The following is a 27043-nucleotide window of genomic DNA, read 5'->3' on the forward strand; positions in this document are numbered from 1 at the left end:
CCTCTATTCCTGTCCCCTCACCTCTTTCATTTCATTTCTCCATTCTGCCTGCTGTCCTTTATTTCCGCTGCCCCAGCTCAGGTGCTTCAGTATCGATGGCAGATGCCGGGGCTAGCAAAAATCTTTTCCTTCCTTTTTACTATTATTTTTAATAAAACCACTACCACCACCACCATTTTCAACCAATAACAAACACTCGGAAGGCATTGGACAGCGCCACTGCCATTGACTACAAGGCACGCCCTGAAATCCAATCCAATGACGTCTCGCGGAATCACGTGTGCGCGTGCCGAAGCTTCGAGAGCAGAGAGGGCAACGTTTAAAAACGTTGAGATAGGGCTCGGTCGCCATTTTCGATTTTCACGCAGCCTGAAACGGACGGAGCTTCTAGGGTTCTCTTCCCCGGCAGCCGCTAGCCCTAACGCTTAGAACCACGTCAGCCGTCGACTCAGTGATCCAGCCTGCCGCGTCCAGCCGAGGTCAGAGCGTCCGAGATTGTGGTGGACCCATTCCCGAGCCCGTGCTACAGGACGCGCGGGACTCTGACTCGTCCAGCGAAAACCAGGGCGCAACCATAAGGCGTCCGGGACCCAGAGCGACGCCACGGCCACACCCGCGGTCTCAACCTACGATGCCCGAGAGTGGCTCCCAGCTGGTTGCCCACGACAGCATCCCGCACAGACCGGCGAAACCGGACCCCGCTCCACCCGTGGTGGTACGTGTATATAATTGCCTTTAAAACCGTCCTGACGAAACCATGCCATATCGTTGCTTCAGAACTGAACCATTCTTTAGAGCATTTGCTTCTGAGCATGTTGCGTCACAGTCGTCGTTCAAATACGTGAACGCCATTTGCCAGCGTTCTTGTCAGGTAGGAACGCATAGCGCGTTTACGAACTCGACGTAAACTCGTTCAGAGAACGCGGCAACGCAGGCAGCATTGCGTCGCTGGACAGGCCTTAACATCGTGGTCACATCACACGAGCCGTACTGGTAGCGTCCTAGTAGCTGCGGCACGAGAACTCTCCTCTAACTTAGCCGCTAGCCAAGGCAGCGTTGGTGTTTAATGTAACCAGAGCGAGACAACGTGCAATAAGAGGCTCTTCCAAAAGGGCCAAGTCCTCTTTAATCTTAACGGAACACGCGCAGCGTTGATACCACGGATTCTGTAGAATCTACCGACACCACCTGACTCGTGCAAACTGTCGCACGCACTGCAGGCGCACCCGACGACGCACATAGACCTGCTCCCGCTGCAGCTCCGGTCTCCGCCCGAAACATGCAACGCCGCGCTGAAGAAGCGCAGATGGTGAGCATTTCCTTCCATCGCGATGCGGGTCAGGTGTGCACCAAGAGGAAAAGTTAGGCTTGTATTTCCTAAATAAAGTTATGGGTACACCTAAGCAATTAATATAGTGCAACTGGCTCACTGGTTCAGTGGACACCTCAACCCCATTGTGAGTGGGCGATGGCACCCAGCTACAAGTTGAGGCAGTTATGTGAGTTTCCTTTTCCTCAAAACCAGCGGAAGGTTTACAGAGCCCATTGATTTTGAGGAAAACAAAGGCGCACGGCTCCCTGGGTCTGTGGACACTTCAATCGCGCTTTCAGATAAGGCGGTGGGGACGCCGGGGGTCTATTGCTCCAAGAGGGGTGATGACGCATCTGCATGCCGGGTTTCGTCTACGGGTTTCCGATGGCAAAAGCGTGTTAGGAGAATGAGCGAAGCAACGCTGACGCATTAAAAACCTCCTTTCTTACATTCCTGATTGAAACGCCCCGCCTTGGACAGTATGGGGCAGTTACAACGGCTTTCCCTGCTCGCATAATGCGCAGTCTTTTTGCACCTCGCGCTTCTAGCGTTGCCGCCGCAAGCAACAGCCAGTCCATCCCACGTCCGGAACGCCGCAGCAACAAGCGGTACCGGCGCTTCGGAGCAATCGCTGTGGCCAAACTTGTGGTCGGCCGGCGATCGGCGGCGGTGGTCAAAGCATCTCACTGCCCGGAGCGCCCGGAGGAGCCCCTCAAGGCGGCGAACGTGGTCAGCGGCGGCAAGGTCACCCGCGGCAATGTTCCCGGGTGTCTCTGCAGACCCTTCGGACGGGCGTCGCCTTCCACGTCGTCGGCCAGTGCCGAGGAGCATCGGCCGGGCCAAGGCACCGACGGAGTCTCCGAGGGGCCCGAGGAGACGCCCCAGTGTCACCGCGGTGAGAGAGAGAGAGAGAGAGCTTTTCTTTATCGACTAATGCCAAAATACGGCTGGAAATAAGCACAAGGAGATACACTCATGTGCAACGAGCACCACGTTCGAAGCGCCCTCGACGCTTGTCTAAATCACACGATTTCCTTAGACGCGCTCACGATGCCTTCGCAAAGGCGCTGGTATTTCAGTACCACAAGGATAACGACGAATCCAGGGGCGGCTTGCACGAATGAAATAAGAAATTTGCTTTTTGGAAAATTGGTTTTTAGGGGAGAGGAAATGGCGCAGTATCTGTCTCACATCTCGGCGGACACCTGAACCGCGCCGTAAGGGAAGAGATGAAGGAGGGAGTGAAAGAAGAAAGATGCTGTAAGGGATGACTCCGGAATAATTTATACCACCTGGTGATCTTTAACATGCATTGGCATAGCACAGCACGCGGGCGCCTTTGCGTTTCGCCCACATCGAAACGCTGCCGCCGCATTAAATAAGCCTTGTTCCCAGTCTACTCTTATTCGCTGGTCTAGAAACCTCTGAGAAAAGGAAAGACGGTCCGTGGACGCCTCAAGGGCGCCACGAACGCTGAATAAAACATCGAGTTACCAAGCTTTTAGTCGGTGTTCGCGGTGCGCTTGGAGTGTACACCGACAAAGTGAACCACCAGGTTTTAAGACCGGGAATAGGATTAGACATGGAATAACACTGTCTTATTTGTTCGTACAAGCTAGCCCAGGTCCAAGATTTCGGTTGTAGGCGTGACGCTACAGGCCACTATATTTGTGCACGCTGTAATGACTGTTTGCAACAGCTGTCATGAAGGTCTGTAAAAGGTGGGTAGGAGAGCATCTCAAGGGCATGTCTGTTCCGACCCTGCCTTTTCCATTGTCATAGTAACCAACTGTCTCTGCAATTTCTGGTGCATGCAGGAGCCGGCGAATACCGGGGTGCACTTAGCAAGCCGTCGCCGACACCGGAGCAAGCACGGCCGGCGACGTTCCACATCGCGGCCACTGGCTGGTCCGAGCTGCGGCCATTAGCATCGCAAATGTGCGCAGCTGACGCTGGGGCCATCGCGGACTCTGCGGCGCAAGCGTCGAGGGTGCTGGAGGTGTGTTTCGTTTCCTCAGTATATGGTTTAAGGTGGTTTGACGTCCCGAAGCGACTCAGGCTATGAGGGACGTCGTAGAAAAGGGCACCGGAAGTTTTAACCACTTGGGATTCTCTAGAATTTCGCCTGCATCGAAATTCGACCGCCGTGGCCAGGATCGAACGCGCATCTTTAGGGTCAGCAGCCGAACGCCGTAACCACTGAGCCACCGCGGCGGCTTCTTGCCCCCGTTTCGCCAAATGCAACTTGCAATACGGTTTCAGACTACGTCATGCTTCCTCGTTCCTTTTTCGTGCAGTGAGATTTCTACGATAATGTTGCCACAGCGGACACACAGTGCTGCGGGCTGTGCAACAATTGTGCGTTTATTCCAGCTCGGCTATAGGAGACCACCGTACAAAGCATCAGCCATTGTTGAACAGAGCGGACTTGAGGCACATTCCGGAGAAAGCCTACTCCCTAAATTCCTTCTTTCGAACAATAAAGAGACTATAGCGCAGAGTAGACAGCGAGCGCTATGCTTTTGAACTACACTTCTTTCGAAGTCCCTCGAAGAGGCAAAAGCCAAAACGAAAGAGTAATTATAGCTATCACAAGAATAAAACCCATCAAAATGAATGAACAGGCGCGAAATTAAAAAAGGAAACTCAAAATTTCGCAACAAAAAATTGCCTCTTTGAGCAACGCGAATAATTCTCATTTGTCAGTGATTGAGGGAACGCGAAAAGTTATCGCCATGCCCCCCGGCCTAGCAGAGGACTTGTCACAATAATTTAACTCAGCATAAACCTCAATTAACGCTCGTCAGCAGAAATATCGCTGTGACAGGGACCAGTGTGTTTGTTCAACAGTGGCTCTACAAAGGGGTTCTTATCAGCTCTAAACGCCATCAGCGCCGTCGGTTCCGGATTAGCCACACTACAGCCTTTTAAGCTCAGCGCTTTGGGAAGCCATCACAGTGTACCACGAAAACCATTTGCGCATGCGGCACCGAGGGACACCGTGCACGCGCACAGCTGCACTTCGCACATGGCAGCTGCGCCACAGTGAAGCGGAATACGCTAACGCTAAGCTTAGAACGTTGTAGTGCGCAAAACTACAAGGACGGCGATTATTTCGCTTAGCGCTGATAAGGCACAGTGTATGGTGCTACCGCGCTCGCCCTACAGATATGCCGCCGAACCTTGCGGCACGGAAGTACAAGCGATACTTGTATACTGTGTGTGTGAGGAGGCTTGAGAGGACGCTCGAGTGAAGCAAAGCTGGAAGTGCTGTTTACACGCCGCGATATAACACAAATTTATCATTAACATTAATCGTTAATGCACTGAAACTCTAACCAGCATCCGTGCGGACACTCGCAGGATACAGCGGAGGCGCCGGAGGACTCCAGCCTGAGGCAACACGTCGGAGTGTAGGGACATGGATGAGGCGCCTACTGTGGCAGGTATGCACAGGAGAGCTCTGTCAAACAGCGCAACTCAGTGCATTAAAAGACGCCGAGGACAGCTCCATCGTATTTTACAGCGAAAGCTGTAACAGCTTTGCTTTAGCCATATAGCCGCGCATTCTACCATGGAATCTAGAGCGTCAGCCGTAAGACCGAAATCACCTTATGTTAATAAATAATGAAATTAAATTCAAATCCTGCCACCGTTGGCATGTGAACAAGTGGAAAGTGCAAGCGCGAGAGGGAAGCAAACGGGTGGGATTTTTTTTTATTTCACATACTATCAGTCGCCCAAGCATTGCAGAGGGGTGTGGGTTACAGGAAGCAAAATGAAACATAGAAGTGGCGAGGTATACAGTACAAAAAAATAAAGATAATACGTAGCGGAGCATTGACCTAAATGGCTAAACCGTGCACACCAATAACAGCTTTGGATGGTTAATGCGCTAAGCCCGTAAGCTTCGCTCTACAATTTTTTTATTCACGGTGAAATCAATATTTTGGTTTCTAGAGTTCATAGCACTTGTCCACCACAAAAACCTGAGGACACTTGACGTCAAGACTAAAAAAGACTCCGTGATCCACGTTTGTGAGTCAGTGGCGATGTTGCCTAACATCAGACTAGCATACACAAAAAAACTGCATCGACGTCACCACGGCTTCTTTGCTAAAACAGTCGGTGCTGGAGAAACCTGTTTCAGCGTCTTCTAGGCCCTTGAACCAATTCATGACCTTGAATCAATACATTCGTTTATTCGTGGTAATGTACAACGCTTAAGCTCTCTCTTTTGTAGAGTGCAGTTCTCAAGCTCCCGTTCGAGGGTTCAGTCGCGTCAAACCATCGATAAATACAAATATTGCCACGACTGGGATTCGAACCCAAAGCGCTGAGAAGAGAGCTTCTCTGGCCAGTGCACGACAGCACTGTTATATGACCGCAGTCGATCACGGCTCGTTTTAGACTGCGACACACACTCGCGCTGTCCATTCCACGTCGTCATATTCATTTACTAATGTCTGCGTGCTATGGAACCAATACACACATCCTCGCCCGCTGTGCCCTGCATGTCGCTGTCTTCATCAGCGAAGACTACTATCGAACTAATATAGTCGCCGGACGTGCCGACGAACTTGCAAAGCAAAGCAATCAGCCTGCAGAGCCTGAAACACGGGAGAGAGCTGAGCTCAAATTTCGCATTAAAAGGAGAATCGTAATCGTGCTTGAAATTTTTAAGAGCGTTAGCTCTTACTACTCCTATTCGAACGTTTCTTGTTCGTTCGAGATTTCAAGATGGCAGCCAGTCATGTGATCAATGTACTGCCGCATCGTGCAAAGCGCCCCCCCCCCCCCACGTGACCGCACGCGCAGTCGTCGGGCCGGCACAGCGGCAGCCGATTCACCCGCTATAGTGTTGGCATTTCGCTGTATATGTACCACCTGAGCGGGTGCCGAGACTGGTGCCACTTGGTGTCGCCAGTGGTGACAATTTTGTCGCCCACCAATTTGGCGCAGAGGGTTCGCAGTGGTGGCAAACAAATGGGCACAATTCGGCACACAAAGTTTAGTCGAGTTGAAGCCCTGTTGTGAGAGGGATTCGCCCCGACGGCCCTTAGGAAACCATAATGAGGGCGACCTTCAAAGGCCCGTGGCAGGCGAACCAGTGGTGGCAGAGGGATGCGAGTGGTACCAAACGAACCATCGTTTCGAGATGTACACGTCGGTATCCGCATTCTTCTAAATCGCTACTTTCCAGAACGGCCTTTATCATGTTTGCATGGCAGCACGAGAAAACAACAATCTTTTTTTTTCCTTTCCCAGTCCAAGGCCATTCCAATCGACGGGCGTTGCTGAGCCTCCCCTGTCGAGCTCGTGGATCGCCGTGCGAGGATCCGGCTCCTGTCGGCGATGTCCTCCACGAGCATGGACCCGGTCGCGGTCGCCGAGGGATGTCGATAGCCCCCGGTGTCCACGACCTGTTATTGTTTTTCACCGAAAAATATAATGCGCAAATCACGTGTCCATCCATTTACTCGTCAGTCGGTAGGCTTTCTCACCGTTTAGGGCGGAGCCATATTTACACGGGGCTGTTCTAGCCCGGTGTTCCGATTAGCGGACACAGAATATCCTCCCCTACCCTACTGGAGTTTTCGCAGAGACTAACACAGAATAAAGTATCGGTAAGGTTGCATGTGCATACTTTTTGTTAAAGCATTGGAAGTCTTCAGAAGCTCCATTTCATCTTGCGTTTTATCCTAATGCATTCTTCACGAAGTGAACTTTGTCGTCCCATTTGGCGAACTGTGCACTTGAAACAAATTACTCGCCGATGCACCTCAGTACGCATTGAATGGGCGCGTTTTACCTTCTCCTCTTTTATGTCTTATTTCGCCCTTTTCCACACCGCTCTCCCTCCGCATTTATCTCCGAAATTCCCTTATTCAAGCAGAGTAGCATGCCAGCGATATTGAAACGCCGGCTAAATTGTTTTTTTTTTCAATAAAGGGGTTCTCGCGTGCACCGAATAGTCTCAATGGTCCCATGACTGCACGTAGTTAGAGACAAAAGACACAAGCTCACAAACACGTTTGCGAAGCTAAATGTTTTCTGCATTAAATGCACCACCAGTTGATAATTGATTTTTGGGGAAAGGATATGGCGCAGCATCTGCCTCATATATCGTTGGACACCTAAACCGCGCCTTACGGGAAGGGTAAAGGAGGGAGTGAAAGAGGTGCCGTAGTGGAGGGCTGCGGAATAATTTCGACCACCTTTGGGTATGTGCCATGTGACCAAGGCAAGAACAACAATTTCGACCACCTGGCGATCTTTAACGTGCTCTCACAGCGCACGGGTGCCTTAGCCTTTTTCCTCCATGAAAACGCAGCCGCCGCGGTCGGGTTCGAACCCGGGAACTCCGGATCAGTAGCCGAGCGCCCTAACCACTGAGCCACCACGGCGGGTTCACCAGCAGTTGAAAGCTAAATTTCTGGAGCGACAGACACTCAAGCGCAGTGACGCGACCTCCATCAGCAGCAAATACTGCAATCGCGTTGTCCCACAGGCTTTGGAAGAACATCTAATTATGGTATGGTATAAGGTACGTCTACAAGCGAACGTACAGTCTATGTAACCCTTGTGTAGATCGCTCAAGCCATGCGTTGCCTGGTAGCAAAAACGAAGTATATATATGAATATATAGGGAAAAGTGCTCCTGAATACTTTGTTTGCGGGTCTCTCTGTCATTACTTCCGCGCAAGTATTGCCTCTTCACCCTAGAGTCTGCGAAAAGATCTGCATTTATTTGCAGGGAAATGCCCCACCCGAGCGCTCTACAAAAGGGTCACGTAGACTGTAAATAGTTTTCTGCACTCCAGTTTTACCCCGTGAGTTCTATTTCACTTCATCGCCCAAGCTAGTTCAGCTCGCCCCGCACCTGATTGTCTCCCGTTTTCACGTCGTTCTGGTCACGTAAAACGGAACTCGAGCCGGTAATTCCACTAGTAACTGCCATTGGTCACAAGAAAAGATAAGCGATCGCCAGCACCATCGTCATCGGCTGCCCGGCGCGCCCTGAAGCCTCGCGCCGACGCATGCACACGCGCGCCCGAGCTTCTCGAGCAGACAGAGCCCCGTCGCCATTTTAGAACACCGCCCAACCCTGAACGGACGTGTCCTGCTCGGCTCCGAACACCGGCACCCGCTAGTCCTAACTCCAGAGCCAGACCGACGGCGAAGACTCGAGGACCGGACTTGCCGCGCAGTTCAACCAGCCGCGGCCAGGATGTCCATCACCATGGTGGGCCCGTACCCGGGCCCGTTCGACAGGACGCACTACTCGGACTCGTCCAGCGACAGCCACAAGGACCGGTCCCAGGGGCACCCAAGGCCCACGGCGCCGTCAAAGCCGCGGTCTCAGCCACGGACTCCAGAGCGGAGCTCCCAGCCGGTACCCCACGATAGCGTCGCGTACAGCCAGTCGGACTCCGCTGCTGCACTCGTGCCGGTAAGTGGACTAAACCTTCGGAGTAGGCTTAACGCTTTCGAAGTTCGAATAGTGGGGGCGGCGTCTGACGTAAACGCAAGTCGTAACACAGCGTTTCCCAAAAGCCGACAGCCGTAGATGGCCGTAGCTTGGACAGCTGTGACTGAGCGCCTCTCGTTTTGCACGCAGGCCCTCTCGCCGCCGACGTACCCCCAGCCGTCGCCTTCGGAGCCGTCGTCGCCCAAGCCACGGATCGAGGCGATAAAGCGCAGATGGTGAGAACTTCATTGTACCGCACAGTCCCGGGGGTAGTCATCATGGATTCAATCAACCGCACAGTTAAGCAAAAAATATTTAGCCCTTTGTTGACCAAGCTTCAGTGCGCGTTTCTGCTGCCACACGTCGAAAGCCTGCTGCACTAGGCGGAGCTAGCAGTAAAGTTGCCCGGTCCAGTAGCGCGTAGACTTCCGTAGTACTCAACATTGTTAATGCTGCGGCGCCTAAAAGCCCCAAACATGGTGCCGAGGTCGCGCGTGGAGCGTTCATTTCGTGTTCGCGGTGGGCCCTCGTTCGACGGCGTCCGAACGCATGTGTGATCAATACATGCAACGTGTAGCTATCGAAATAGTTCTATATCAAGATGTTCAAGGAACAAGCCCGGCGCGTTTTTTCCTTATTCCGGCAGTCCATCGCAGAGTCCATTCTCGCGTCGTATTCAGGGAACAGAAATACGTATCGCAACCACGGTCGAGCAACACATAACCAGAACCCCTGGTCGCGAGCTTAATGTGAATTCAGCTGCGTTTTGAGGGAGACGAAACGCAAAAGGTGGACGCCTGCTATGCGATGAAAGTGCACGCTAAGATCCTGGTCCCCAGTTGATCGAAATTATTCCGGAGCCCTCCATTACGGCACCCGTTTCTTCCATTCTTTACCTCAGTCCTTTATCACTTCCCTTCTAGCGCGGTTCGGGTGTCCACCGAGATGTGAGATAGTTACTGCGCCATTTCCTTTCTTCAAAAACAAAATTCCAGCAAGAGGCCACCGGCGGTCATTGGGTCATTGGCGATGACAACGTCGTAAACCCGATTGATATTGAAATAGGCGCACAAGTGGCTCCCTTGGTCAGTGGACACCTCAATGGCGTTTTTAGGCACAGCTGCGGAAAAAAGTAAACGGAGCATGCTCTTCTGTTCTAATTACGATCACTCCTTCGCTATCAGTGATGAAGAAACAATATTGCCCAAGAGGAAGCGCACTAGTCCACTAGCGTGCTGAACATACCACAGCACCCAGTTTCAATTTGGCAACGCATGAAAAACGTGAGAGGGTAATAGCGTGCTCCGTTTAATTTTGTCCGCGCCTGTAAGTTTCTGTGGTGGCATAACGAGCGCTGCATGTGTTGGCTGTAACAACGTTGTAGACACCGTTGATTTTGAGGAACGGGAAGGCTCATAACTGGCTACATTGGTCACTGGACACCTCAACCGTGGTTTGAGGAATGTGGCGATGGTGGCCACCTGCGAAAACTGTGCTTTCGAACAATATTCCGTGCTTAACAATCCTACATCACCAGCAATTTTTTTTTTGCAACCGTGAGCAAATTGTGGACATATAATTTGTCATCGGAAAAGAGAAGGCTCAATTTCTCACCATAGGTGGGCCCTTGAATCGGGCAGTGGAGAAAGGAATGTAGGAAGCGGAGGGTTCAGGAGAGTAATAATTGGTTAATAATTGGTTTTTTAGGGAAAGGAAATGGCGCAGTATCTGTCTCATATAGCGTTGGACACCTGAACCGCTCTGTAAGGGAATAAGGGGAGAGTGAAAGAAGAAAGGAAGAAAGAGTTGCCGTAGTGGGGGGCTCCGGAATAATTTCGACCACCTGGGGATCAATAACTTGCACTGACATTGCACAGCACACGGGCGCCTTAGCGTTTTTCCTCCATAAAAACGCAGCCGCCGCGGTCGGGTTCGAACCCGGGAACTCCGGATCAGTAGCCGAGTGCCTGATGAAATGAAAATTGGTTTTTGGGGACAGGAAATGGCGCAGTCCGCGCCGTAAGGAAAGGGATAAAGGAGGGACAGAGAGAAGAAAGAAGTAGATGCCGTGGTGGAGGGCTCCGGAATAATTTCGATCTCCTGGGGATCTTTAACGAGCGCCTTAAACGTTTCGCCTTCATAGAAACGCAGCCGCCGCGGTCGGGATCGAACCCGGGAACTCCAGATCAGTAGCCGAGCGCCCTAACTACTGAGCCACCGCGGCGGGTGAGGGCTCTTAACAAGGCTCAATTTCTCACCGTAGCCAATAGGCAGCCCCGCACTAGAGGCGATGCGCAGAAGAGGGATGCGCGCTGCACAGCGCACGTTTAAGGTACGAAGGCAGTCGAATTTAATTTAGAGCCCTCCCCTCCCTACATTTCTCCACGGCCCGGTTGAAGTGCCCACATAGGGCTCGGAATAAGGCTCAATTTCTCAGCGTAGGTGGCCACTTGAACCAGGCCGTGGAGGAAGGAATGTAGGGAGCGGAGGGCTGTGAATTAAATTCGACGGCCTGCGCACGTTTAACGCGCGCTAAAATCGTGCAGCACCCGTGCCTTTTCTTCGTATCGCCTTCAGTCCTGAGCTGCCTATTGGCGCAACACTGTGCTGAGCCGAAAGGCGACGCAGTAACGCATATATCAGGACGCCCACGTTTGTCTGCCGACTTTGCCCTCTGGGGTTCGTGTCCAACCGCTGACCCGACACGTGCACGCCGCAGCTACGAGCTGCTCTGGCAGCTCGGCGCCTTCGCCCTGGTGGCTGCCGTGGTCGCTGTGCTGGTGGTCGCGGTCCTATCCCGCGGAAGGGTGCACCCGGGGGCGGCGCCCCTGAAGGGAGCGAACGTGGTCAGCGGCGCCAACGCCACCCGCGTCAACGGCATCCGGTCTCCTTCCACGCCGACGTCCGTCACTGCCGGGGACGCAGACCGGCCGGGCCACAGCACCGGCGGCGTCAACAGGAGGCCCAGGCAGAAGCCACGGCGGCACCGCGGTGAGCCAGAGCACTCGATTGTCTTAGGTCGAGACACACTGGGCCCACTCGATCGAAGCAATTCGCAGAGAGAGAAGTTGTTTCCAGGAAGAAAGAAAAGGAAAGCGCACAGGCCTGCCCACTGCCTCAAGCCGAGCCAATATCGCTACCACGTGCAGATAGAAGGAGAGTTGAAAGATGGGATAGAAAGACAGGATACTAAAGACGCGCTAAAGACAAGGCCGATCCCGGAGGCAGTGCAATACCGGACCAACCGGATGCGGAGTGAAGCATGCTTTAACTCTCCACCACATTTCCAAAAATAAGTCCAATTGGACCCGTAACAGTGTAGCTCTGACTAGATTTATACGAGGTCTAAACAAAATAAAATAAATATTGGTTTTGGCGGAAAGGAAACGACGCAGTATCCGACATCTCGGCGGACAGCTGAACCGCGCAGTACAGGAAGGGATAAAGGAAGGACTGAGAGAAGGGGAAAAGGGCTGCGGTAGTAAAGGGCTACGACCCCCTGGGGATCTTTATAACGTACACTGACATCGCATAGCACAGGGGCGCCTTTGCGCTCCGCCTCCATCGAAACGCGGCCGCCGCGGTCGGGTTCAGTGCCGGTCTAAACCCGTCTCCTTCGTTTTGAGAGAAGGGAAGGCGCACAACGTTCACTCCATTACGGCACCTCTTTCCCTTCTTTCACTCCTAACTTCCACCGTCCCTTCACGGCGCAGTTCGGGTATCCACAGATGTCTTTCCTAAATAACCAATTTTTCTTCTTCGGAGGACGTATTAGGCGCGCCACGCAAGCCCGACTGAAAGCTGGAGATGCCAAGCATTTAGTTGGCGTGGCACGCTTGAAGCATCCACTGACAACATGAAACAGTTATGCGCCTTTCGTATTCTCATAACAAAGAGAGGGTGCAGAACGCGAATGAGATTACCGACTGCACACACTGCGTAGACCACACACACCGGCTTCTCCAGCAGTACTGAGCTGCTTTTTGAATGCACGCTCAGCTACGACAGCTCCACGGCTCAAGCGCCCGCAGGACAATAAAGCACAGAGTAAACATAATGGGAAACACGATATACTCTGAACTGTCTTATTTGCTTCGAGCTTCGTGCAAGTGGGTCCTGCTTGCTGTGTACCAGAATGGCCGAGCGTCTGGACGCTTCCATAGCGAAGACGCGCTTGGGCGGACAGTGGACTGCTAAGAACAGAAGTTATAAGGAACAATTAACTCCGACTCTTGTCCCGTTCCTGATCTGTTTCCTCAAGCCGCGCTCTAAATTTTGATCCGTAACAGAAAGGCTACTCTGCTATGACATTTTGCCGCCTCCTTTGACCGCCGCCACCGTTTGCTCTGCAGGAGGCGGAAAATCACGTAGGGGGCTCCCCAAGACGTCGGCGACTCTGCAGAGGAAGCCGCTCGCCACGTCCGGCCACGAGGCCCGGCCGCGGCCCACACCAAAATCTACTTCCTCGGCCGGGGATGACCGAGAGGCTAGGACCGCCTCCCACACATGGTACAGCCCGACGGTATGTGCCTCCTTTTTGTGACGGTGTATGTTGCGATGCATGTTAGCGGGCTGATGCACCGACTGGGAGCGGCAAACTCGCAATGTTCTGCAGCTATGCCCTAGTCTTGCGCTTGACTTTGTTCACGCTGTGCGTTTGTGAATGCAATCGCTAAGAATCTGTTCTTTTGTTCTATCTTTTAATTGGAGTCTCGATTTAGTTTTTCGCTGCATCCGTTACTGACTTTCTGCCCAGTCACAAGTGCGGCTATCTACCATGCGGAGCAGCTCGCGTTTCAACGCGGCTGAACTGGATTTCTCATAATCCAGCCAGACTAATTAATGGTAACCGGCTGTGCCGTAACACGCGAGAATTATTGTTTATGGTCATGCTTCTTCTAATAGGTGAACAGGCCTCAACGGCTCAAGGAACCTTCCGCACATATCACCTAATCAGCACTCCCCCCAGTTTATCTTGTCTTCCTAGTCCCCGCTTTCGACTGCAGGTGTACACTCGGAGGACAAAAGGCCCCGAACCACCTGTTCCTCAAAAGAAGCTCGTAGCTAGTAGCAGAACTACCGGCTTCGTTTGAGGAACATGTGGTCCAGATACTTTTGTCCCCGACTGTATATTTCGCGCCAGCGAACAGTCACAACTATTTACTTTTTTATTACAGTCCCCGGCCCCGTAAGTCTAGGATGGCGGCCACGGCTGGCACCTCTCGCAGCCTGGCCGTAGCAGGCAGGCCGGCCGCTCGGAGAGTCTTCCGCCACGCGGCCGCACCGGCTGTGACCAGCGGCGACCATCGCCGGCCACATAGCGCCGACACGCTGCGGCTGCCTCAGCGGCCATGTGGCGGGGCGCGTGCTGGTCGCAAAGACGCCCTGTTCTTGGAGAAGGGCCGTTGGTCCTCTTCCACTTTTCTATTGTTTTCAAGTGGAATAGAAATATAATGCATACAATTCGCAACGCACGCCTCCCTTCACTGATTGCGACCAGTGTCCCGTAGTCTCGCTATACTCAGCAAGGCGGATATTTGGACGAGTTGGTTAGTGTTCATTTTCGCTCTCACCGCAACACGCACGGGACACAAGACGACGGACTAGCACGAACAGGCGCTGTTTGTACTAGTCCTTAGTCTTGTGTCCCGTGCGTGTTGCGATTAGAGCGAAAATGAAGTCTCGCTATACTGCCTGTTGACTTCCGCCGTGGCTGCGCTCTGAAAGTCTACGAAATAATGGCCCATACAGTTTGTGAGCAAGGTGGAGTTGAGACCAAAAACAGTTATGTCCTATTCTGTTCGGTACCAGCTGCGCCACTTGTTTCGTGACCTCGCACTGGTAATGGACACCCGGCCTCGCAGGTTACCTGGCGCCCTTGAGAAAGGTGTGGTTCAAACTTCGAACAACAACACCGCTACATAACACTCCCTTCCCGGCCGATATTTCAAATTCACGTGCATGCATGAAGCGGAACTTGACAGAATACCCATAAACACGGCTTTCCCTCGAGACTAACTATATCGAAGCGCTTCTTCTGATGCACTGTAAGACTGATGTTAGTTTCCATCCAACTTCTATGAAAATTGAAACTGCTATAATCAACCGCAAAGAAGTTAACGGAAACCTCTTGCTTACGCCAGACTGTCTTCTTGCGCTCACGTGAACCGCCACCACAGCATAGAGAAACTATGACCACAGCCGGTACTGCACTGCGTATCACATCCACCTGACGGCGCCAGGGAAAGACGGCGGGTGGTGTGACGTAGGCGTCGGAAGTCAGCATGCTGCTGGTTACACGTCAAAAGAAAGCTTATCCTTTCTCTATCAAAGACTAATATTAGAAGTCTTATTATTCCCTTTCCACTACTAATAACTTAAATCGCCAGTCACTCCCCTGATCGGGAACGCCCACCCTATAGATAAACGAGGGACTAAGAGGATAAGAGAAGAAAGAGGTGCCGTAGTAGAGGACTCCCATTGGACAAAAGCCCAAATTTGGGTTTCCGAAACTGCTGCAGAAAGAGCTAAAGGACGCAGCGCCACACACTGAAGCAGTGGAAGTTAAAATTAAGACGCGCTTTTGCCCAATCGGCAAAGTATACCAATTGGGCAAAAGCGCGTCTTCATTTTTGATTCCGCCGCTTCAGCGTGGGCCGCTGCGTCCTTTAACACTTTCTGCACTAATTTCAGAAACCTAACTTGAAACAAAACTATAGAAAGCAAGACTGGCACGCAGGCTAAGCAAGCACAATTAATGCATATACAGATGATGGTGATAGGTCACCACCGAAGGTTAGACACGACAGCGGGCAAGGTGGTGGTGTCCTCAAGGTAATTGCGGAGGTTTGGCCAGGACACAAGCGGCGACTAACAGGTACTCATAACGTTGTTCAAAACAAAAAAAAAGCACCGGATTCTCCTTCCGACGCCCAACGTTTACTGGTCAGCTATGTAGAACTGCAGTGAGGCAGATTCCTGCGGAGCCGCCGCGGTGGCTCAGTGGTTATGATCCGGAGCATCCGTGTTCGAACCCAACGGCGGCGACCACGTTTCGATGGAGGCGAAACGTTAAGGCGCACGTGTGCTGTGCGATGTCAGTGCACGTTAAAGATCCCGAGGTGGTCGAAATTATTCCGGAACCCTCCACTACGTCACTTCTTTCTCCCTTTCTTCTCTCTCTCCCTCCTTTATCTCTTCACTCACGGCGCGGTTCAGATATCAGACGATATGTGAGGAGGATACTTCGCGATTTCCTTTCCCCAAAAACGAATTTTTCAATTTTCAACCAATAACAAACACTCGGAAGGCATTGGACAGGCACGCCCCGAGGTCCAATCCAATGATGTCTCGCGGAATCGCGTGTGCGCGTGCCGAAGCTTCGTGAGCAGAGAGGGCAACGTTTAAAAACGTTGGGATAGGGCTCGGTCGCCATTTTCGATTTTCACGCAGCCTGAAACGGACGGAGCTTGACGGGGTCTCTTCACCGGCAGCCGCTAGCCCTAACGCTTAGAACCACGTCAGCCGTCGACTCAGTGATCCAGCCTGCCGCGTCCAGCCGTGGTCAGAGAGTCTGAGATCGTGGTGGACCCATTCCCGAGCCTGTGCTACAGGGCGCACTACTCGGCATCGTCCAGGAACCCAGAGAAAACCAGGGCACAACCATAAGGCGTCCGGGACCCACAGCGACGCCACGGCCACAATCGCGGTCTCAACCTAGATGCCCGAGCGTGGTTCCCAGCTGGTTCCCCACGACAGCATCCGGCACAGCCCGGAGCAACCGGACCCCGCTCCACCCGTGGTGGTACGTGTATATAATTGCCTTTAAAACCGTCCTGACGAAACCATGCCTTATCGTTGCTTCAGAACTAGACCATTCTCTATACCATTTGCTTCTGAGCATGCTGCGCCACAGTCGTCGCTCAAATCCGTGAACGCCATTCGCCAGCGTTATCGTCCGGTAGGGACGTACAGCGCGTGTACGAACTCGTCGTAAACTCGTTCAGAGAACGCGGCAACGCGCATGCAGCGTTGCGTCGCTGGACAGGCCTTACATCGTGGTCACATCACACGAGCTGTACTGGTAGCGTCCTAGTAGCTGCGGCATGAAAACTCTTAACATAGCCGCTAGGCCAAAGCAGCGTTGGTGTTTAATGTAACCAGAGCGAGACACCGTGCACCTAGAGGCTCTTCCACAAGTGACAAGTCCTCTTTAATCTTAACAGCACCATGCGCAGCGTTGATGCCACGGATTCCGTAGTATCTACCGACACCACCTGACTCGTGCAAACCGTCGCACGCACTGCAGGCGCACCCGACGACGCACGTGGACCTGCTCCCGCTGCAGCTCCGGTCTCCGCCCGAAACATGCAACGCCGCGCTGAAGAAGCGCAGATGGTGAGCATTACCTTCCATCGCGATGCGGGTCAGGTGTGCACCAAGAGGAAAAGATAGGCTTGTATTTCCTAAAAGAAAGTTATGGGGACACCTAAGCAATTCTTAAGATAGTGCAACTGGCTCGCTGGTTCAGTGGACACCTCAACCACGTTGTGAGTGGGCGGTGGCGTCCAGTTACAAGATGAGGCAGTTACGTGAATTTCATTTTCCTAAAACCAGCGGAAGGTTTACAGAGCCCATTGATTTTGAGGAAAACAAAGGCGCACGGCTCCCTGGGTCAGTGGACACTTCAATCGCGCTTTCAGATAGGGCGATAGGGACGCCGGGGGCATATTGCTCAAAGAGGGGTGATGACGTCATCTGAATGCCGGGTTTCATCTACGGGTTTCCGATGGCAAAAAGGTTTCAGCAGAATGAGCGAAGTAACCTTGACGCATTAAAAACCTCATTTCCTACATTCCTGATTGAAACGCCCCCCCCCCCCCCCCCCCCCCCCCCCCCGGAGAGCATGGGGCAGTTACAACGGCTTTCCCTGCTCGCGTAATGCGCCGTCTTTTTGTACCTCGCGCTTCTAGCGTTGCCGGCGCAAGCAACAGCCAGTTCATCCCACGTCCGGAACGCCGCAGCAACAAGCGGTACCGGCGCTTCGGAGCAATCGCTGTGGCCGAGCTCGTGGTCGGCCGGCGGTCGGCGACGGTGGTCAAAGCATCTCAATGCCGGGAGTGCCCGGAGGAGCCCCTCAAGGCGGCGAACGTGGTCAGCGGCGGCAAGGTCACCCGCGGCAATGTTCCCGGGTGTCTCTGCAGACCCTTCGGACGGGCGTCGCCTTCCACGTCGTCGGCCAGTGCCGAGGAGCATCGGCCGGGCCAAGGCACCGACGGAGTCTCCGAGGGGCCCGAGGAGACGCCCCAGTGTCACCGCGGTGAGAGAGAGAGAGGGCTCTTCGTTATCGACTAATGCCAAAACACGGCTGGAAATAAGCACAAGGAGATACACTCATGTGCAACGAGCACCACGTTCGAAGCGCCCTCGACGCTTGTCTAAGTCACACGATTTCCTTAGACGCGCTCACGATGCCTTCGCAAAGGCGCTGGTATTTCAGTACCACAAGGATAACGACGAATCCAGGGGCGGCTTGAACGAATGAAATAAGAAATGTAGTTTTTTTGAAAATTGAATTTTTGGGGAGAGGAAATGGCGCAGTATCTGTCTCACATCTCGGCGGACACCTGAACCGCGCCGCAAGGGAAGGGATGAAAGAGGGAGTGAAAGAAAAAAGATGCTGTAAGGGATGACTCCGGAATAATTTATACCACCTGGTGATCTTTAACATGCATTGGCATTGCACAGCACGCGGGCGCCTTTGCGTTTCGCTCCCATCGAAACGCTGCCGCCGCATTAAATAAGCCTTGTTCCCAGTCTACTCTTATTCGCTCCCAGTCTACTCTTATTCGCTGGTCTAGAAACCTCTGAGAAAAGGAAAGACGGTCCGTGGACGCCTCAAGGGCGCCACGAACGCTGAACAAAACATTGAGTTACCAAGCTTTTAGTCGGTGTTCGCGGTGCGCTTTGAGTGTACACCGACAAAGTGAATCGCGAGGTTTTAAGACCGCGAATAGGATTAGGGAGGAAATAACACTGTCCTATTTGTTCGTACAAGCTAGCCCAAGTCCATGATTTCGGTTGAATGCGCGACGCTACAGGCCACTATCCTTATGGCACGCTGTAATGACTGCTTGCAACACCTGTCATGATGGTCTGTAAAAGGTCGGTAGGAGAGCATCTCAACGGCATGTCTGTTCCGACCCTGCCTTTTCCCTTGTCAAAGTAACCAACTGTCAACTGCCATTTCTGGTGCAGGAAGCGGCGAATACCGGAGTGCACTTAGCGAGCCGTCGCCGACACCGGAGCAAGCACGGCCGGCGACGTTCCACCTCGCGGCCACTGGCTGGTCCGAGCTGCGGCCATTAGCATCGCAAATGTGCGCAGCTGACGCTGCGGCCATCGCGGACTCTGCGGCGCAAGCGTCGAGGGTGCTGGAGGTGTGTTTCGTTCCCTCAGTATATTGCTTATGTTGCTTATGTTGCTTATGTTGTGCTTATATGGCTTATGGCGGTTTGACGTCCCGAAGCGACTGAGGCTATGAGGGACGCCGTAGAGAAGGGCAACGGAAGTTTTAACAACCTGGGGTTCTATAGAATTTCGCGTGCATCGAAATTCGACCGCCGTGGCCAGGATCGAACGCGCATCTTTCGGGTCAGCAGCCTAGCCGTAACCACTGAGCCACCGCGGCGGCTTATTGCCCCCGTTTCGCCAAATGACACTTTGCAATACGGTTTCAGACTACGTCATGCTTTCTCGTTCCTTTTCCGTGCATTGAGATTTCTACGAGAACATTGCCACAGCGGACACACAGTGCTGCGGGTTGTGAAACAATTGTGCGTCCATTCCAGCTCGGGTACAGGAGACCACCGTAGAAAGCATCAGCCACTGTTGAACACAGCTAACTTTGTGCACATTCCGCAGAACGCCCACTCCCTCAATTCCTCCTTTCTAAGTCCCTCAAAGAGGCAAAAGCAAAAATGAAAGAATAATAGCTATCACAAGAATAAAATCAATCAAAATGAGTGAGCAGTAGGAAAATTAAAAAAGAAACTCAAAATTTCGCAATTAAAAAAATTGTCTCTTTGTGCAACGCGAGTAATTCCCATTTGTCAGTGATTGAGGGAACGCGAAAAGTTAAAGCCATGCCCCCCGGCGTTGCAGAGGACTTGTCACAATAGTTCAACTCAGCATAAACTTCAATTAACGCTCGTCAGTAGAAACCTCGCTGTGACAGGGACCAGTGTGTTTGTTCAGTAGTGGCTCTACAAAGGGGTTCTTATCAACTCTAAACGCCATCAGCGCCGTCGGTTCCGGATTAGCCACACTACAGCTTTTTAAGCTCAGCGCTTTACAAAGCCATCACAGTGTACCACGAACACCATTTGCGCATGCGGCCCCGAGGGACACCGTGCACGCGCACAGCTGGCAGTGCGCAGCTGCACTTCGCACTTGGCAGCTGCGCCACAGTGCAGCGGAATACGTTAGCGCTAAGCTTAGAACGTTGTAGCGCGCAAAACTAGAAGGGCGGCAATGATTTATTTTAGCGCTGATAAGGCACAGTGCATGGTGCTACCGCGCTCGCCCTATAGATATGCCGCCGAACCTTCCGGCACGGAAGTACAAGCGATGCTTGTATACTGTGTGTGTGAGGAGGCTTGAGAGGACGCTCGAGTGAAGCCAAGCTGGAAGTGCTATTTACACGTCGCGAAATATAACACAAATTTATCATTAACATTAATCGCTAATCCGCTGAAACTCTAACCAGCATCCGTGCGGACACTCGCAGGATACAGCGGAGGCGCCGGAGGACTCCAGCCTGAGGCAACACGCCGGAGTGTAGGGACATGGAGGAGGCGCCTGTGGCGGCAGGTATGCACAGGAGAGCTCTGTCACACAGCGCAACTCAGTGCATAAAAAGACGCCGAGGACAGCTCCATCGTATTTTACAGCGAAAGCTGTAACAGCTTTGCTTTAGCCATATAGCCGTGCATTCCACCATGGAATCTAGAGCGTCAGCCGTAAGACCCAAATCACCTTACGTTAATAGATAATGAAATTAAATTCAAATCCTGCCACCATTGGCATGTGGACAATGGAAAGTGCAATCGCGAGAGGGAAGTAAAAGTGTGGGATTTTTTTTATTTCACATACCCTTAATCGCCCAAGCATTGCAGAGGGGTGTGGGTTACAAGAACCAAAAGGAAACGTAGAAGTGGCGAGATATACAGTACAAAAAAATAAAGATAATACGTAGCGGAGCATTGACCTAAATGGCTAAACCTTGCACACCAATAACAGCATTGGAAGGTTAATGCGCTAAGCCCGTAAGCTTCGATCTACAATTTTTTTTATTCACGGTGAAATCAATATTATGGTTATTTCTGGAGATGATAGCCCTTGTCCACCACGAAAAGCTGAGGACACTTGACGTCAAGATTGAAAAAGACTCCGTGATCCACGTTTGGGATTCAGTGGCGATGTAGCCTAGCATCAGAGACTAGCACACACAAAAAAACTGCATCGACGTCACCACGGCTTCTTTGCTAAAACAGTCGGTGCTGGAGAAACCTGTTTCAGCATCTATCTAGGCCCTTGAGCCAATTCATAACCTTGAATCAATTCATTCGTTTATTCGTGGTAATGTACAACGCTTAAGCTCTCACTTTTGTAGAGTGCAGATCTCAATCTCCCGTTCGTGGGTTCAGCCCCGTCAAACCATCGATAAATACAAACATTGCCACGACTGGGATTCGAACCCACAGCGCCGAAAAGAGAGCTTCTCTGGCCAGTGCACGAGAGCACTGTGATATGGCCGCAGTCGATCACGGCTCGTTTTAGACTGCGACACACACTAGCGCTGTCCATTCCACGTCGTCACATTCATCAACTAATGACTGCGTGCTATCGAACTAATACACACATTCTCGCCCGCTGTGCACTGCATATCGCTGTGTTCATCAGCGAAGACTATTATCGAACTAATGTAGTCGCCAGACGTGCCGACGACCTTGGAAAGCAAATCAATCAGCCTGCAGAGCCTGAAACACGGGACAGAGCTGCGCTAAAATTTCGCATTAAAAGGAGAATCGTAATCGTGGTTGGAATTTTTAAGAGCGTTAGCTCTCACAACTCCCATTCGAACGTTTCTCGTGTATCCGAGATTTCAAGGTGGTGGCGAGGCGTGTGATCAATGTACTGCTGCATCGTGCAAAGTGTGACCCCCCCCCCTCCACGTGACCGCACGCGCAGTCACCCGCTATAGTGTTGGCGTTTCGCTATATACCACCTGAGCGGGTGCCGAGACGGGTGCCACTTGGGGTCCCCAGTGGTGACAAATTTGTGGCTCACCAATTTGGCGCAGAGGGTTTGGAGTGGTGGCAAACAAATGGGCACAATTCGGCACACAAAGTTTAGTCGAGTTGAAGCCCTGTTGTGAGAGGGATTCGCCCCAACGGCCCTTAGGAAACCATAATGAGGGGCGACCTTCAGAGTGCCGTGGCAGGCGAACCAGTGGTGGCAGAGAGATGCGAGTGGTACCAAACGAATCATCGTTTCGAGATGTACACGTCGGTATCCGCCATTCTTCTAAATCGCTTTTTTCCACAACAGCCTTTATCATGTTTGCATGGCGGCACAAGAAAACAACAATCTTATTTTTCCTTTCCCAGTCCTAAGCCATTCAAATCGACGGCCGCTGCAGAGCCTCCCCCCCTGTAGAGCTCGTGGATCGCCGTGCGAGGATCCGGCTCCTGTCGGCGATGACCTCCACGAGCATGGACCCGGTCGCGGTCGCCGAGCGATGTCGATCGCCCACGGTGTCCACGACCTGTTATTGTGTTTCGCCGAGAAATATATTGCGTACGATTCGCAAATCACGTGTCCATCCATTTACTCGTCAGTCGATAGGCTTTCTCCCTTACCGTTTTGGGCGCAGCCATATTTACACGGGGCTGTGCCAGCCCGGTGTCTGATTAGCGGACGCAGAATATCCTCGCCTACACTACTGGAGTTTCCGCAGAGAGTAACAAAGAATAAAGTATCAGTAAGGTTGCATGTGCATACTTCTTGTTAAAGTATTGGAAATCTTCAGAAGCTCCATTTCATCTTGCGTTTTATCCTAATGCATTCTTCACGAAGTGAACCATGTCATCCCATTTGTCGGACTGTGCACTTGAAACATATATTACTCGCCGATGACCCTCAGTACGCATTAAATAGGCGCGTTTTACCTTCTCTTTTTTTATTTTTTTATTTCGACCTTTTCCACACCGCTGTCCTTCGGGCCTTATCTACCAAATTCCCTTCTTCAAGCAGAGTAGCATGCAAGGGATATTTAAACGCCGGCTAAATTGTTTTTTCATTCAGGGGTTTCTCTCCCGCGTGAACCTAATAGTCTCAAGGGTCCCATGAGTGCACGAAGTTAGAGACAAGAGACACAAGCTCACAAACACGTTTGTGAAGCTAAAATTCAGCACCAGTTGATAAGTGCTTTTTGTGGAAAGGAAATGGCGCAGCATCTGTCTCATATATCGTTGGACACCTGAACCGCGCCGTAAGGGAAGAGTTAAAGGAGGGAGTGAAAGAAGAAAGGAAGAAAGAGATGCCGTAGTGGAGGGCTCCGGAATAATTTCGACCACCTGGGGATCCTTAACATGCACTGACATTGCACAGCGCACGGGCGCCATAGAGTTTTGCCTCCATGAAAACGCAGCCGCCGCGGTCGGATTCGAACCTGGGAACTCCTCACTAGCCGAGCGCTCTAACCACTCAGCCACCGTTGTGGGTTCTCCACCAGTTGAAAGCTAAACGCCTTGAATGACTGACACTCAAGTGCAGTGACGCGACCTTCATCAGCAGCAAATACTGCAAACACCTTGTCCCACAGGCTTTGGCAGAGCGACAAAGCCTGCGAACCACCACGGCAGGGTGACATCAAATTATGGTATGGTATACGGTATGTCTACACCCGAACGTACAGTCTGTCACCCTTGTGTAGATCGCTCGAGCAGTGCGTACCTGGTAGCAAAAACGAAGCACAGAGCAGCCTCTGAATATAGAGGGAAAAGTGCTCCTGAATACTTTGTTTGCGGGTCTCTCTGTCATTACTTCCGCGCAAATATTGCCTCTGACGCTAGAGTCTGCGAAAAGATCTGCATTTATTTGCAGGGAAGCACACCGCACGAGCGCTCTACACAAGGGTGATGTAGACTGTAAATAGTTTTCTGAACTGCCGCTTTACCCCGTGATTTCTATTTCATTTCATCGCCCAAGCTAGTTCAGCTCGCGCCGCACCAGATTGTCTCCCGTTATCGCGCCGTTCTGGTCACGTAAAACGGAACTCGAGCCGCTTATTCCACTAGCGACTGCCATTGGTCACAAGAAAAGATAAGCGATCGCGAGCACCATCGCCATCGGCTGCCTGGCAATCCAATCCAATCCAATGAAGCCTCGCGCCGTCGCATGCGCACGCGCGCCCGAGCTTCTCGAGCAGGCAGAGCCCCGTCGCCATTTTAGAACACCGCCCGGCCCTGAACAGACGTGTCCTGCTCGGCTCCGAGCACCGGCATCCGCTAGCCCTAACGCCAGAGCGAGGCCGACTGACGAAGGTTCAAGGAGGCGACTTGCCGCGCAGTTCAACCAGCCACGGCCAGGATGTCCATCCCCATGGTGGGCCCGTACCCGGGCCCGTTCGACAGGACGCACTACTCGGACTCGTCCAGCGACAGCCACAAAGACCGGTCCCAGGGGCACAAAAGGCCCACGGCGCCGTCAAAGCCGCGGTCTCAGCCACGGACGCAAGAGCGGAGCTCCCAGCCGGTACCCCACGATAGCGTCGCGTACAGCCAGTCCGACTCCGCTGCTGCACTCGTGCCGGTAAGTGGACTAAACCTTCGGAGTAGGGTTAACGCTTTCGAAGTTCGAATAGTGGAGGCGGCGTCTGACGTAAACGCAAGTCGTCACACAGCGTTTCCCAAAAGCCGACAGCCGTGGATGGCCGTAGCTTGGACAGCTGTGACTGAGCGCCTCTCGTTTTGCACGCAGGCCCTCTCGCCCCCGACGTACCCCCGCCTCCTTTGACCGCCGCCACCGTTTTCTCTGCAGGAGGCGGAAAATCACGGAGGGGGCTCCCCAAGACGTCGGCGACTCTGCAGCGGACGCCGCTCGCGACGTCCGGCCACGAGGCCCGGCCGCGGCCCACACCAAAAACGACTTCCTCGGCCGGGGATGACCGACAGGCTAAGACCGTCTCCCACACACGGTCCAGCCCGACGGTATGTGTCTCCTGTTTGTTACGGTGTATGTTGTTGCGAGGCAGATTAGCGGATTGATGCACCGACTGGGAGCGGCACACTCGCAATGTTCCGCAGCTACGTGCTAGTATTTTGCGCTTGACTTTGTTCACGCTGTTCGATATAGAACGCAGTCACCAAGACTCCATGAACGCTGCAATCTGTTCTTTTGTTCTAGCTTTTAACTGGGGTGTCGATTTAATTTCTCAATGCATGCCTCACTCATTTTGTTGCCAGTCACAAGTGCGGTTACCTATATGCGGAGCACCTTGCGTTTCAAAGCGGCTGCATTAGATTTCTCATAACCCAGCGAGACTTATTAATGGTAACCGTCTGTACCTTAATACGCGATAATTATTTATGGTCATGTTTCGTCTAATAGGTGAATCTACAGAAAAAATATGCCGTGTTCTTGCATTGGTTTCAATGCCTCGAGGAACCTTCCACACATATCGCCTAATCAGCACTCACCCCGGTTTATCTTGTCTTCCTAGTCCCCGCTTTCGACTGCAGGTGTACACTCGGAGGACAGGAGTCCCGGAACTACGTGTTCCTGAAAGGAAGCTCATAGCCTTGCTATTAACGGGCGGCCAGACACCAGACCTGTGGAGATGAAAGAAAAAAATTTTGACTTTCACCTCAACAAGTGTGATCTCCAGCCGTTGATCTCCAGCCGTCGGCTAGTAGCAGAACTACCGGCTTCGTTTGAGGAACATGTGGTCCAGAGACATTTGTCCCCGACTGTATATTTCGCGCTAGCGAACCGTCACTTACAACTATTTACTTTTTTATTACAGTCCCCGGCCCCGTAAGTCTAGGATGGCGGCCACGGCTGGCACCTCTCGCAGCCTGGCCGTAGCAGCCAGGACGGCAGCTCGGAGAGTCTTCCGCCACGCGTCCGCACCGGCTGTGACCAGCGGCGACCATCGCCGGCCACATAGCGCCGACACGCTGCGGCTGCCTCAGCGGCCATGTGGCGGGGCGCGTGCTGGTCGCAAAGACGCCCTGTTCTTGGAGAAGGGCCCTTGGTCTTCTTTTCATTTTACTGTTTTTAAGTGGAATAGAAATATAATGTATACAATTCGCAACGCACGCCTCCCTTCACTGATTGCGACCAGTGTCCCGTAGTCTCGCTATACTCAGCAAGGCGGATATTTGGACGAGTTGGTAAGTGTTCATTTTCGCTCTCACCGCAACACGCACGGGACACAAGACGAAGGACTAGCACAAACAGGCGCTGTTTGTACTTGTCCTTAGTCTTGTGTCCCGTGCGTGTTGCGATTAGAGCGAAAATGAAGTCTCGCTATACTGCCTGTTGACTTCCGCCGTGGCTGCGCTCTGAAAGTCTACGAAATAATAGCCCAGGTTTGTGAGCAAGGTGGAGTTGAGACCAAAAACAGTTATGTCCTATTCTGTTCGGTACCAGCTGCGCCACTTGTTTCGTGACCTCGCACTGGTAATGGACACCCGGCCTCCCGGGTTACCTGGCGCCCTTGAGAAAAGTGTGGTTCAAACTTCGAACAACACCACCGCTACATAACACTCCCTTCCCGGCCGATATTTCAAATTAACGTGCATGCATGAAGCGGAACTGGACAATTTTCAACACCCATGCGGAACTTGTTTACAGTTTTTAACACCCATAAACACGGCTTTCCCTCGAGACTTTAACTATATCGAAGCGCTTCTTCTGATGCACTGTAAGACTGATGTTAGTTTCCATCCAACTTCTATGAAAATTCAAACTGCTACAATCAACGGCAAAGAAGTTAACGGAAACCTCTTGCTTACGCCAGACTGTCTTCTTGCGCTCACGTGAACCGCCACCACAGCATAGAGAAACTATGACCACAGCCGGTACTGCACTGCGTATCACATCCACCTGACGGCGCCAGGGAAAGACGGCGGGTGGTGTGACGTAGGCGTCGGAAGTCAACATGCTGCTGGTTACACGTCAAAAGAAAGCCT

General features: G+C 52.4%; 4 protein-coding genes across 5 annotated transcripts in view; 3 read left to right on the forward strand and 1 right to left on the reverse strand.

Annotated features, from left to right (window-relative positions):
* The window catches only part of AdamTS-A (ADAM metallopeptidase with thrombospondin type 1 motif A), a 463942-nt gene that overhangs the window by 85413 nt on the left and 351486 nt on the right, over positions 1-27043 (reverse strand). The gene's annotated exons all lie outside the window — the stretch shown is intronic.
* Positions 632-4742, forward strand: LOC144107207 (uncharacterized). Its single transcript, XM_077640215.1, has 5 exons — positions 632-715; positions 1221-1309; positions 1861-2207; positions 3130-3311; positions 4676-4742. The coding sequence occupies exons 1-5, from the start codon at positions 632-634 to the stop codon at positions 4727-4729; spliced, it is 756 nt and encodes a 251-aa protein (XP_077496341.1). The 3' UTR covers positions 4730-4742.
* Positions 8293-14162, forward strand: LOC144106803 (uncharacterized). Of its 2 annotated transcripts, XM_077639748.1 has the most exons (5): positions 8293-8765; positions 8934-9019; positions 11503-11774; positions 13136-13305; positions 13961-14162. In XM_077639748.1, the coding sequence occupies exons 1-5, from the start codon at positions 8544-8546 to the stop codon at positions 13973-13975; spliced, it is 765 nt and encodes a 254-aa protein (XP_077495874.1). In that variant the 5' UTR covers positions 8293-8543; the 3' UTR covers positions 13976-14162. The 2 variants fall into 2 exon arrangements, with proteins under 2 accessions (XP_077495874.1, XP_077495872.1); XM_077639746.1 differs by lacking the exons at positions 13136-13305; positions 13961-14162 and having other exon boundaries at positions 11503-12249.
* LOC144107208 (uncharacterized) lies at positions 13983-18106 on the forward strand. Its single transcript, XM_077640216.1, has 4 exons — positions 13983-14187; positions 16525-16587; positions 17092-17180; positions 17756-18106. The coding sequence occupies exons 1-4, from the start codon at positions 13983-13985 to the stop codon at positions 18104-18106; spliced, it is 708 nt and encodes a 235-aa protein (XP_077496342.1).

This window comes from Amblyomma americanum, chromosome 10 (assembly GCF_052857255.1).
Source record: "Amblyomma americanum isolate KBUSLIRL-KWMA chromosome 10, ASM5285725v1, whole genome shotgun sequence".
Taxonomy (NCBI): domain Eukaryota; kingdom Metazoa; phylum Arthropoda; class Arachnida; order Ixodida; family Ixodidae; genus Amblyomma; species Amblyomma americanum.